General features: G+C 42.7%; 1 protein-coding gene across 1 annotated transcript in view; it reads left to right on the plus strand.

The window, feature by feature from the left end:
- Window positions 1-13649, plus strand: part of PPP4R4 (protein phosphatase 4 regulatory subunit 4) — a 126601-nt gene that overhangs the window by 56529 nt on the left and 56423 nt on the right. Inside the window, 1 exon segment of the mRNA XM_048485497.1 lies at window positions 5513-5615. Coding sequence (XP_048341454.1) covers window positions 5513-5615 — 103 coding nt within the window.

Below are 13649 nucleotides of genomic sequence, written 5' to 3' on the forward strand. Positions count from 1 at the left end.
GGAGCAGGGCAGTAAGTACTTTTGCCATGGAAACATGCTCTTTGTGAGAAGATGCAGCCAGTAGTCAGCATCTTCAACATTATGCGCCCAACAAAGTGCCGAGGCATGCTGCATGTGATATTTCTGCTTGATCTGCCTCCTATTTCCCAAGTCTCTAGTTCTCTGTGGATATCTCAGGAAATTCCACAGGTTGCCACCTTCCATTAAGTGCCTGTGTTAACATTCTCCTATGTCCACTTGGTTTGGCTGGGGGGTGGGGTAGGGTGTGTTTCCCATCTGTCCTGTGGATTCTGAATAATAATCTCATTCATACATTAAGTGTTTGGCTTAAATGTTCTCAATTGGTGAAAGATGTCACAAACAATACAGAAATACTCTTTTCTTTTATGAAAAGCAAAAGGATGTACATGAGGTTGCCAAGCTGCCTTTGGTGCGACATTTGGCAAATGCCAGAAACTGGAAAAGGTGACTTTTAGTGCTAACCGATGTGGCCCAGCAGATGATATGCCAGTGTGCCAGCAGTAAAGGAACTGCCAACAAACGACATAATGAAATCCTTGAAGAGGACAGACGCCATCATGACAAGGACAGATGGCATCATGAGGAGATGACTGCAGAAGAGGTATGACATCATGTTGGAAGAAAATGGCCTGGGAAAGAAGGGCTTTCAGGATGCCATGGACAAAAACATGATATTCTGCTGGCTGTAAATGCCCTGAAACACATGGGTGAGATACTGCTGTCCAGCCAAACAGTGGAGACATCACACACCAGAATCATTGCCAGTGAGCCAGTAAAAGACCCTAAGTAACTCAGAGGGAACTGCATCTGCTGCCAGCCAGGCCAGTGACACCTGTCCTTCTACACCTGTGCCCAAAAAGTGATCATGTGTGGAAACCAAAGTGCCTGAGTTAGACCTGCAGTTTTAGATGTGTGTTTCCATGTTGAGGTGCACAATTGTTGCTGTTTTGTTGAACTCTCAAAAAACAGTTGACCATGTTCTGCTTCTGTTGGCCTTTTCTAATTTTCTGTGTGGGACATGGACTGGTTCAGTGCTTGCTTTTCATGACTGATGTAAACAGAGGCATGCTGTGATTATAATAATAAACTTTAATAATGAACATGAAAAAGTAGAATGTCTTTTAATAAGAACACAATGTTTTGAGTCAGCAATATCTCCCAAGGTTCATGTCATCGAATCCTCCATGGTAGACTGTGAGCATTGAGCATCTACTGCATACTTAAAATGGTCCTTCATCTTCTCTTAACACTCCACTGCTGACTCTGGAGTCAGCGTTCCAATGACTGTGTGTTTGGAATGACTGGCAGTGATCATTGTTGTCTGATTTGACAATGAGAACAGCGCAAGTGAATCTGTCAATACAAGTACTTATGCATTGTGAGGCACCGTTTCCCCAGGGACTGTAACGCTGGCCTCCAACACTCCTTCAGTGATTGCAGGCGTAGGTGGTGCATCACTTGTGGTTGCTTCTGCTTCTTGGTCTCCCATCGCAGTTGCACTGGAGGGCAGTGGGTTCTCTATTGATGTACCTGTAAGGTGCAACAACGACATTTCTATAGGATGCTACTGGAACCTCAAATCTAAATATACTAGGATATGTTGATCAGATGTAAATGAATTTGACAATATTGTACAGAATTAATATCTTGCTGTTCTGTTTTCGAAGCAATTCAACACTTTGTGATAGTTTGAGGGGTAGACATTGTGTACTTAATGTTTCCATCTGGCCTCTCTGGCAAATTTGCATATGTGTGAATGTATTAAGAAGCATATGAACACAAGAAGCTGCTTTATACCGAATCAGATTGCAGATTCATAGAGGAACTATCTCAAGGTCTGGTAGAACCTGGTTCTTGGTTCTACTGCTTGAGATCTTTGAACCTGGAGATTGAACTTGTGCAGGCTTGTGTAGTGGCAGGGGCAAATATGGCCAGTTTCCTTTTCTGGTTGCAGACCTCTTTATCATACCCTATTGCTGCTTCCGTGGATCCCTTTGATGTTCTGAAATGTCCTCTGAGGTGAATTGGAAAGTGTCCCCTTTGCCAGCTCACTCGGTTCACTTTGGTATCCATCCGCTATTCTGCAGGAATCTGAGTCAGGCAGTAGATTGTCATTTTTAATGAAGGTACCTTAATTGAATGTTGGTTTTTATTTCAAGTTAGGTAAATTGTTGAAACATGGGGCTTTTATAGAGTAAATGAACAACTGGTACTCTTACAGGAACCCAGGAATTTCCCCTGTCGGAAGCACCTCAGAAACTGGGCTATCAATACTCAAATTATGAATTTTTTTTGTCTGGGAGCATGAGTTTTTTCTCTTATCTGGTATATCAATAGTGATATTGAGTGTAGTTTGAAATGGGGAGGCATACATTCGTGGAAACCTATTATTTAGTGCCTGTTATTTTAGTAGATATGAACAGCATAATTTACCTCATGCCATCTTTGATATTTAAATTTATTTGTTTAGGTTGAATAAAAATAAAAACTTTTCTTTTGAGGCTAAACGTTCCTCCTAATACGACAAACCGAGAGCAAGCATAAATGATTTAGCTTTTAGTGAAAGCTATCATTTCAGGTCTCCAGGGCAGCCAGTTTTATTTATTTATCTATTATTTATTTAAACCATTTTTTTAAATCAGCTTTTCTCCCCACAGAGCTCTAAAGTGGCTTACAAAAAAGGAAAGATATCCCACATTACAAAAACACGTAAACAAAGCAAGTGAAGAAAACAAACAAATCCAACCGGGCTGGATCTGCCAAGCTGGCTGTCTTAGCTCCTGGGCTGCAAGCCAAGAGCCCTTTGGCTTTTGCCTCTGGCCGAGCCTGGGCTAAATACCTCGAGGAGGAGGAAAAGGAAAAAAAGAAAAAAGAGCCAGCCTAGATAGACCTCGGCTTTTGCTAGCTTGCCGCCAGCTACCCAGCAGGATCTTCATTTCCCCTTCTGCACTGTGGCATGATTCAAATGTGACATCAAGCCATAATTAGAATAATCCCCTTCCCCCCCCCCCATTTCCTGCTCTTCCTCTTCCCACTCAGTCAATTAGTGGCCTGTATGTTATCACAAACCATATTTCACCATTAGTTCCATACTGGCACACTGTGGTCTGCTCTTGAACTGCAAACCAAGATAGTCAACTGTGAATTAGTTTTGGGTTACGACCCATTTTTGGAGAACCACCCAACTCCCTTTGTCCATTTGGCTGTCATGGTAAATGATAGTTTGTGCAGAAATCCCTTATTTGCTTGGATCTAACTTGGGCATAAGTGGAAACATAAACAGACATTTGCAGTTCCTGTTGTGGAGCACCTACTGCAGAGGTCTCCAAGATGGTGCTTGCTGTCACCATTCCTGGTTCCCGCCAAGTTTTTTCAGAAATTAAGAGGGACTAGGTAGAGTTCCTGCCCAGCAGAGCTTCTGATTGGCTAGCGGAGATTTCATTGGTTATGCAAATTGAAATAACATTCATTCAGTGGCAGCTATCGCTACAGTGTTGATTTTATTCTCTGTCTTTTCCAGTGTATTTTTAAACATTATTTCTCTTTGTCACCTGTACTTGGACTTCCTATGCATGGCTCTTCCGCACACAGTGGTCATGTTGTGGTTGTGCCCCCTCCCTCCCACTGTGAAAGAATCCTTGTGTTTTTGCTCACATAAGAGCTCTAGCGTAAGTGGAAAGTTTGTGCAGTTATGAGGCGGAAGAACTTTGCCACAAACCAAGAGCCATGACATTAGGGTGGGGCATTGCATTTGAATCTTGTCACATGGAAGGCATGCGTGCTCTTGTAGTTTAGGAGAGGAAACACAGGAAAGCAAAACCTGTTGGGGGCACAGACTGCTTAGTCCTCTACTTCCTGACATATTCTTGGTTCATGCACAAACAAGAGGGGGTAGAGATTTCACATCAAAGAGCTTATCCTTCCTACGCTAGACTTGTACTATCAGTTTGAAGCAACTGAGCTAAAATGGGCTAGTGTGACTTCATACCCTCTTAATTTGATTGCTTTTTGGAAGAAAAGATCTGTAAAAAGCTTCTCAGTTTTAAATGCATCAATAATGTCTCTAGGTCTGATAATATCACTTGACAGTACATTGTGTGCCTTTGAAATATGCGGCAGGGTATGAATTCAAATCATGTTTTTTTTAAAAAAAATTCTGGAGACAAACGGGAAAGGTGGCTTGTGACCACCCCAGATTGATCTGACTCATTGGAAAGGGAATGCTGGACTAAAGAGAGTCTGATAGAGCAAGTCTTTGCATAGCAATCGCACGTAAAGAGGGCAAACAATTCTAGTTTTATTTATGTTCCCAAGTGGTTGTCTTCTAAAATATTTAGAAGGTGATTGGTAAGAAGCTTACGGAAGCGCGAAATAAAGGTATATCTTTATTTCTGATATGGAGAGAGCATTCTCTTCTGTACAGCTGTAAAGTATTACAGATTACAATGGTAAGCTTGCCAGAGAAATACCTATGGGCCCTGGTCAGGGGAGGGGTTGTAATTCTCCCTTCAGTTATTTAATTTATAAATGAAAATAAACTGGTTTGAGGTCTGTAACTTACTTAAGCAAGGTTACAGATCTTCCCTCACTTTTCCCTACCTCCCAGCAGACTCTTTCACCCCAGGGAAAGTTGATTCCCAGAGGTGTGAGGCTTGGCTGGAGTAACAGTCATATGGTTCTGTGGGCTGCATTGAGGGGGGAGATTGAAATTTTGCCCTTTTGTGTGGCAGAACACTGACTGAAGAGGCGCACAAGGTGACAGCAACCCACCGAATCTCATAAGTTATTATTCCATATGGGGCCCAGAGAGGGTTGCAATCTTCGTTTGGGGCCTGGTGATTTCCCAGAATTGCAGCTGATTCCCAAATGTCACTCACCCTGGAGAGAATGGTTGCTTTGGAGGGTGGGCTCTGTGCCACTATGTACCCCACGGGTCCCTCCCCCTCCCCAGACTCCACCCCCAAATCTGCAGAAATTTCCCAACCCAGAGTCAGAAATGGATGTGGAGAGGAGAGGAGGGGGAAATGTGGGAAGATCCACAGTGATCAACTCCTTCCACTGATGATCTGTCCCACTATTTTGTGGCTTATCATTCCCAAAAGACAAAATTTGTACAAACGATAGCGTTGAAATAAAAACCCTTTTGGAGCCTTGAGAACGATTGATTCTGCGTTATACTCAGCTTAGCACTTTTCTCCAGCCCCTGCCTCATTAGTAAAAGTGTGGGTTTTTTAAATCAGTTTTTAATTTTTTTCAGCAACATGTGAATGTATCCCAATCGCATTGGAAGAAGAAATGTTTATATTGTGTTTGCTGGTTAACTGAATCTAAATTTCTGTTTTATGTGTGCTTTTGCTTTTGAAACAAGAACTCCGCATGATTTCCAAACCTTTTAGTGTCGTAAATGTGAGCTTTATCTGTTCATCTCTTGGTTAAAACTGGTCTGACTGTGAAATGTTAAAAGAACCGTGTTGTTTTTTTGTTTGGTAAGTTCTGGTCAGGATATCCAGGGAACAAGTGTGGTTGCAAATCTTCCAGTCTTGATGCGACAGAATCCTGCAGAGACGCTTCGAAGAGTTCTACCAAAAGTGAGGGTAAGTTTAGTATGATTTATTTTGAATTATTTCTTTTGTCTTGATTTTTTTTTAAATTGAATATAGCTCAAATATATAGTCTTGCCAGTAACAAAACACCCAACATAGCCTTAATGGCTATGTGTTGGTCTTTCAATGATTAAAATAACTAAAGAACAAAATTATTCAGAATTATGTGAATTACTCAAATATGGCAAGATAGATTCTGACACCAAAGAGCTCATAAACATGGTTTTATTTATATTGTTTTTACTGTTATTTAATAAACCTGCACCTCACAGTGCTCACCAAAGCAGGCTCAGAACAGAATGCCAACCGATGAATACAATATTGATACTAACATAAAACCAATAAAACAATAATAAAATATAAGTAAAACATACTGCAATCTCCTATAAATGCAAATGTTTACCCCTCCCTCCCTTCCCTTGCATGCCACCCCTCCCTCCCCTTCCCCTCCCTCTGCTAGGGTAGGTGGGCCAGATCCAAATGCCAGGTCCCCTCCCCTTCCCTTGCATACCACCCCTCCCTCCCCTCAGGTGGGTGGGCCAGGTCCAGATGTCAGGCCCCCTCCCACCCCTCCTTTGCATGCCACCTTTCCCCCTCCCCTCCCTCCACTAGGCCGGGCCCCCTTCTCTCCCCTCCCCTCCCTTCATGCCACCCCTCACTGGTATGGGGGAACAAAATGGGGAAATTTACTGTGTCATGTAAATACCGATGGTGGGAAGAGAAGAAAACTAAGGAAAAGGGAGAGGGAAGGCGGCCACCAAGGTTACTAAAACTGTTGCTGCCCTCAGCCATGGGCCTGGTGGAATAGCTCTGTCTTGCAGGCCCTGCAGAACTGGGATAGATTCTGTAGGGCCCTGGTCTCACTTGACAAGCCATTCCAGCGTGCTGGGGCCAGGGTCGAGAAAGCTCTGTCTCTAGTCAAGGGCAGCTGAACACTTTTAAGGCCAGGGATCACCAGCAAGTTGTTATTAGTGGAGCACAGTGTTCTCTGGGGGACATACTGGGAGAGGGGGTCCCGCAGATATGATGACCCCAGACTATTAATGGCTTTAAATTTTAATACGAGAACCTTGAACTGGATCTGGTCCTCCCCTGGGGGCCAGTACAGCCTATAGAACACCCATTAAATGTGGACCCTCCACCACGTCCCTGTAAGGACCCACATAGCCACATTTTGTACCCTTTGGAGGAAAAGGATGTCCCAGAACGCCAATTCTTGGCCTACGTTTGTTTTGCATACATCAGTCATGGTGTAGAAAGCTGTGCAACTAACTTTGGGCACCCAGTAAGGGTTTGGCTTTGTGTTTCTCAAAGATCAAATCATGGTGCTGCATGACGAACACTTTTTGAAAGTTGGTGTTATTTTAGCATTGAAGTAACCACCCCTGTCTGGTTCATAAAAAAGGCTAGTTCCTTCCTCAGATTCGAATCCCAGATACTTCCTGTTCAATCTGACTGTCAGGAAGCATTTAGATTTTGGGTTTTTAAAAATCAAATGTGCATCTCCTTTTAGCTTTCTGCTCTGTGTCTGTCATCCACAAAAGGCTTTAATCAGCTGTTGTTAGTGCCTAGCTATGTGGCCTTCTAGTGAGGAAGCAGTGGGAGTTCTAATGATAATTTGCTCCTCTTTAATTGGTTGAGGATGTGTGTGGCATTTTCAATCCTGCTGATTGAAGTTCGGGAACACATCAGAACATTTGTTTGTTGCTTCTTCTTTGATTTAATTTTTGAATAAAGTGGTAATTTTCTAATTTAGCCTAAGGCCTCTTTAAGACTGAAAGTTCCAACACATTTTCCATCCGCCTCTTTCTTCCTGCGTTTCCCTGAATTATTTGATAGATTTTAAAGGTCAGCTGTAATAGTGACGGAGGAGGCTTTGGGGAAAAATAAAACCAAGTCAAAAGGAGCAATAATTGTAAGTGCCTGCAAGAACCTCTGACCATCATTGCTAATAACTTGGGCTAATCTTGTGCACAGAATAATGACTGTTATTCTTATGTAGTGCAGTAGTTGCAAATTATGAAGGTCAGTTTTTCCTTTGAAATGGCAGTATGTGTAGGGAAACTTGGTATGTTCATAAACCTATCTCCCTAGGGCAACAGAGATACAGGGAGGGGGGAGAGTTTGTGTGTGTGTGGAGGGAAGAGATTTGGGGAGAGAATTGCAGCTCTGTGCCTTTAAGGCTGTTGATGGGTGGAGTTAAGAGAACCAGGCCCAGCAGAATTCAGCAGACAAACTGCATTGCAGGCTGTGGGCTGCCTCCGCACGTGTAAACAGAAATGACAGGAGAGTCCACTACAAGCCCGCTACAGGCTCGAGGTAAGAGTTCCATGTGTAATGGGCCAGAAACTGAATTCTCCTCCCAGGAGGAATCAGCCACAGCTGCAAAACTCTTCAGTGAGGATGATTATCAGTCACCCTTGGCTAAGGCCATCATGGACCTCTCTGAGGATCCTGATCCCGGGGAGGAAACCAAAGAGAGTATATCCAGATCCAAAGGGGGCGATGTGGTTTTTTTTCCCCAAGGTTGCCTTTCTCAGATAAATCCATTCCTTTTCCTGAGTATTTTGACAGTCTGGTTAAGGCAGAATGGGAAAAACCTCTGGTGAACACTCAGTACCCCAATGCCGCGAAAAAGCTATACTCCTTAGTTCCCCATTTTATGGAAATGTTGCGGGTTCCATTGGTGGATGCCCGCATTGTGGTCGCAGTTCACCGATCTCCTTTCATGAGGCAGCATGGGCGCCATAAAAAATTCTACAGACAGAAAAGTGTCTCTTGCATCCTGAAAGTCTCACAAAGCTTCTTCAGCTCTAGCCATAATAGTAGCGTCCATATCAGCCCCCATCTCCAGGGCTTCTGTTGTCCAGTTTAGAAAGCTGAGGCATCTTATTCATTCTAACAATAGAAGAGCTGTGAAAGGAGTAAGCATGCGCTTAAGACCATCTCCTTCCTAGCAGATGTATCACTCGACACCGTGACTTTTGTAGCCTGCTCTGTGGCTGTAGCAGCTTCCACAAGGCAAGCCCTGTGGCTATGGGCATGACAATCAGACACCATCTCAAATCTAAAGTAGTGTCACCCTCTCAAGGTGCACAATTGCTTGGGGATACATTAGACGAAATTACGGTGAAGACCAAGGATAAGAAAGCCATGCCAAGAAGCCTAAAGAAGGGTGACAGGGGCCCATTCTACCAAACTTCCTTTCATCATTACCGCACGCTCTCATGGTCCAGTCCTCATCCAAGGACAACATAGTGGTCCAATACCAGAGGCTCCTTTCACAGGGAATCGTGATGTAATACGCCTCCCCCAATGGAAATAGTGTGGGCCCACCCCCCCATTTTGTAGCATTTTAGCTTCCAAGGACTATCCCCGACGGTACAGACACAATGTTAATGGTTTTGCAAAGTTCTAGTATGGTTGGATCTTGCATAAAAATTGCAAAATTTGCAGAAAATCAACTCAGTGGCTGATTTGCCAAATGGGATATTGGCATTCCCCAATTTAGCCACTGAGGCTTACACATGGTAGAATTCATGAATCTGAGCCCAACAGATAATTGTGGGGGAGGGGAATGCATGTCTCTACCTTAACTGGAGATGAGCAGATTAATTTGGGTGTCCTACATACAGCTCCCAATCGCCGTTTCCCAGTTCCTTTTCTAAGACCCCAGTCTCTTGTTGCCTCTCCCATTTCCCAAGACAGGCATGTGAAGCAGCAGTAGGAAAAATTATTTCATTCAAAAACTGATATTGAAAAAGCAAAGCAGTGTTCGGTTCTGGGGAGGTGGGGGAGAGGAGAGGAAGAATGGATGGATGAATAGGCATGAATCACAGACAGGCAAAACACTCAATCCAAACAGTTAGCAGTTGCCATGGCCATTCTGAACAGCATGGGAAACATGAAACTCTCAAAAGGAGCATCTTGAAAAGGAGTTGGTATTTTGACAGAGTCTGAATTAAAAATGACCTGGACAGATTAGAGAGCTGGGCCAAAACAAACAAAATGAATTTCAACAGAGCTAAATGTAAGATACTACACTTAGGCTGAAAAAAAATGAAATGCACGGGTATAGGATGGGTGACACCTGGCTTGACAATACTACATGCGAAAGGGATCTGGGAGTCTTAATAGACCACAAACTAAACATGAGTCAGCAGTGTGATGTGGTGGCCAAAAAAGCCAATGTGATTCTGGACTGTAATGATAGGAGTATAGTGTCTAGATTGAGGGATGCAATTGTGCCTCTCTATTCTGCATTGGTTAGACCTCACCTGTAATATTTTGTACAGTTCTGGGCATCGCAATTCAAGAAGGATATTGACAAGCTGGAACATTTCCAGAGGAGGGCAACCGAAATGATAAAAGATTTGGAATTCATGCCCTACAAGGAAAGACTTAGTGAGCTGGGTATGTTTAGTTTGGTGTAGAGGAGGTTAAGAGGTGACATGATAGCCATGTTTAGATATTTGAAGGGATGTCATGTTGGTGAGGGAGCAAGCTTGTTTTCTGCTGCTCCAGAGACTGGGACCAGGAGTAATGGGTTGAAGGTGAAGGAAAAGAGATTCCACCTAAACATCAGGAAAAACTTCCTGACAGTAAGGGCTATTGGACAGTGGGACAGTGGAATGTACTACCTCGGAGTGTGCTGGAGACACCTTCTCTGGAGGTTTTTAAAGAGAGGCTGGATGGACATCTGTCAGGAGTGCTTTGATTGTGTGTTCCTGCATTGCAGGGGGTTGGACTTGATGGCCCTTGGGGTCTCTTCCAACTCTATGATTATGCCCTAAACTTAGAATCTGCTGTTCCTGCTACAAAACCCCCACTGATTCTCCACAGAGTACTTTGAAGATACATCTTTATGAATCTTTATGAGCAGGCTCTGATAACTTAAGAGCGATTTTGGCCATCTTGAACTATGAGGAAAAGTGGGGTATAAATGTTTAAGTAAATGAACAAAATAATCTCACGATTGACAGTGCCTTCTTCCCACCTGCCTCACCATTCTCAGTGTCTCAATTTGTTTTCCACTCAGAAAGCACCACATACTTGCTTTATGGCACAAAGCCTAGGAATGTTAGTAGAAATCAAAGGCAAAGACTTTGTGGGCATCCTTCCTTGACTACCAAAGAAAGCATAAATCGTAAAATAGTGTGCCGTTCATGGATAAGACGCTAAAATGTATCCAAGCACGTGGGCACCATGATGAGTGTACCCACACTGGCTTCCATAAAGGTGAATAATTCTTTTCTTTATAGCCATATATTCATATGTATAATTCTGGGTTGACAGTTCCCCGTTGAACTGTCACGGCTTTTCATCTTGCATAGAGGAAACGATGAGCACACTTTCTGTTCATATAACAGTTGTCAGCAATATCCATAAGCCATGTTGATTCTCTGGGACGTCAAACATTTTAATTTTGTTCAATAAAATTCCTCCCAGGCACTGGTCTACCTAAATATCAGTTGTCAGAGAAGGCTGAGATGCAGTACGTGTTTGATTTTATGTGATCGCTTTTGTGTACATTTGAAGGAGCCTGACAGATGCATTGTCAGCTTTCTTTCTGAAAATATTCTTGAAATTAATGCTTGCTTAAAATTTCATTTACTGGCTTGTTATGCATTTGAGCTGATTCTCTTTACTGACTGAAAACGAGGCCTGGGTGCCTTAATAAAACTAGATCTGGTTATAAAAATTATCTTCCTTCCTTCCTTCCTTCCTTCCTTCCTTCCTTCCTTCCTTCCTTCCTTCCTTCCTTCCTTCCTTCCTTCCTTCCTTCCTTCCTTCCTTCCTTCCTTCCTTCCTTCCTTTTTCTGCATCAGTAATATAGAAAGGAAAGTTGCAATCTTTAATTTTAGAACTTCTTTGCAGGTCTATAAGGCATTCATATTTTTTAACTCTGACATTATACATGCATTAAAATGTTCTATAGTTACAGCTTTGTACTGTACATAGGGAAAGATAATGCACTTGCAAGGCTAACACAATAATGAATGCTCTAGTCAATAATCCATTCACAATATAGTAGTTCATTTCAATCTTTGTTGTATTGATTTTTAATGTGCTTGAACATATGTCAGTTCTTTCGTGACTCATTTTGGGAATCCTAAAACGTGATGTGGTATCATGGTTAAAGTGCTGAATTGGACTGGGGAGTTGTGAATTCAAATTGTTACTCAGGCATGAAACCTCCTGGGTGAACGGAAGCCAGTCATTTTTGGTCAATCAAGCCAATCTCCCAATATTATTGTGTATATACTCGCATATAAGTCAAATTTTTCAGCACATTTTTTGTGCTGAAAAAGCCCCCTTTGACTTCTACACGAGTCAGGTGCATTTTTAAAAAATATTTTAGGGTTTTTACTTTGTCGGCCACCAGGGGGCACAGTTTTTAGGTTAGCAGCACCAGAATTTCAGGGATTTTTCAAGAGACTCTCCTGATGATACCACCCAAGTTTGGTAAAGTTTGGTTCAAAAAGTCCAAAGTTATGGACCCCCAAAGGGGGTGCCCTCATCCCCTATTGGTTTCCAATGGGAGCTAATAGTAGATGGAGCTACATTTTGAGGGTCCAAAGTTCACCAAACTTCACCAAACCTGGGTGGTATCATCAGGTTAACCTCTTGCTGATACCAGCCAGGTTTGGTGATGTTTGGTGTAGGGGATGCAAAGTTATAGACCCCCAAAGGGGGTGCCCCATCCCTCATTGTTTCCAATGGGAGCTCATAGTAGATGGGGCTATATTTTGAGGGTCCATAACTTTGGACTCCCTGAACCAAACTTCACCAAACCTGGGTGGTATCATCAGGAGGGTCTCCTAAAGATACTCTGTAATGTTGGTACTGCTAACATAAACATTCCTCCCCTGACCAAAAATCCAGTTTTGAAGGATTTTAACTCTTGTGTTTTAACTTGGTTGCTTCTGGGATTGAGTTGCTAAAAGGTTTTTGTAATGCTTTTTTAAAGTTATTGTTTAGAGACCATATTATTTTTTTGTTGAGCCCTCTTTTCCACTTACAGAGCTAGTTTACTGTTTTTCTTTGAAATAAATATTCAAAAACATTTAACCTACTGATGCCTCAATTAATGTAATTTTATTGGTATCTATTTTTATTTTTGAAATTTACCAGTAGCTGCTGGATTTCCCACCCTCGACTTATACGCGAGTCAATAAGTTTTCCCAGTTTTTTGTGGTAAAATTAGGTGCCTCGACTTATATGCGAGTCGACTTATACACGAGTATATACGGTAAAATGAAGGAGATAAAAGATTTATATATATGCTGATCTGACCTCCTTGGAGGAAGGGTTTATTTATTTAAAAACGTTTTGGATAATAATGTGTCAATAGACTTATGTTTTGTAGCATCGTTGGGCATGTTCCAGAGTTTCTCACCATGCAAAGACATGTTGCCCCTCACCCAGTGTATGAGCCTGTGATGTCGTTCTGGCCCCTCAGCAGCTTTGCATGTCAGATGACAAACGGCTTGCTGACTTCACCAGCAAGCTTTCTCCCAGGCTTCCAAAGGAATAATCTCCTCTGTAGGAGTTTCCTCCTCCAGACAAACAAAGCAAGACAAGTAAGCTCCCGGCTACCAAATGATGAGAACGTCCAATAGCCTTTTTATTTAGGAACCAAGGAAGTCTCCTCAGACAAGAGGGACTGGATAATAGTTTCCAGAAGCCAAACCTCCAAGTATGTTTACAGCAAAAGATCCTTTAGCCTGGTTGTCCTCATCAGTTATCTGCCCTTCCTAGCCCACAGCTGGTGCTTGTTATGTCAGCCATTAATCACCCTCAGGTGTTTGCATTCTAGGAGATAACCTCCTTTCCTACAGGCAGTGCCCCAACTGGTAGTGCTTGCCATGCAAATCCTACATACACCCACTGAATTCATATTAGTGGTGTGTGGGGGGGGGAGGGGGACATCTGCTGTTAGGAAGCAGCATAGGTACTGCCTTCAGCAGCAACCATTAATCTATATTGGGTGACAACCAAGCATCTCTTTTGCAAAAATAAAGG

The sequence above is a fragment of the Sphaerodactylus townsendi genome, linkage group LG02 (genome assembly GCF_021028975.2).
Source record: "Sphaerodactylus townsendi isolate TG3544 linkage group LG02, MPM_Stown_v2.3, whole genome shotgun sequence".
NCBI classification, from domain to species: Eukaryota; Metazoa; Chordata; class Lepidosauria; order Squamata; family Sphaerodactylidae; genus Sphaerodactylus; species Sphaerodactylus townsendi.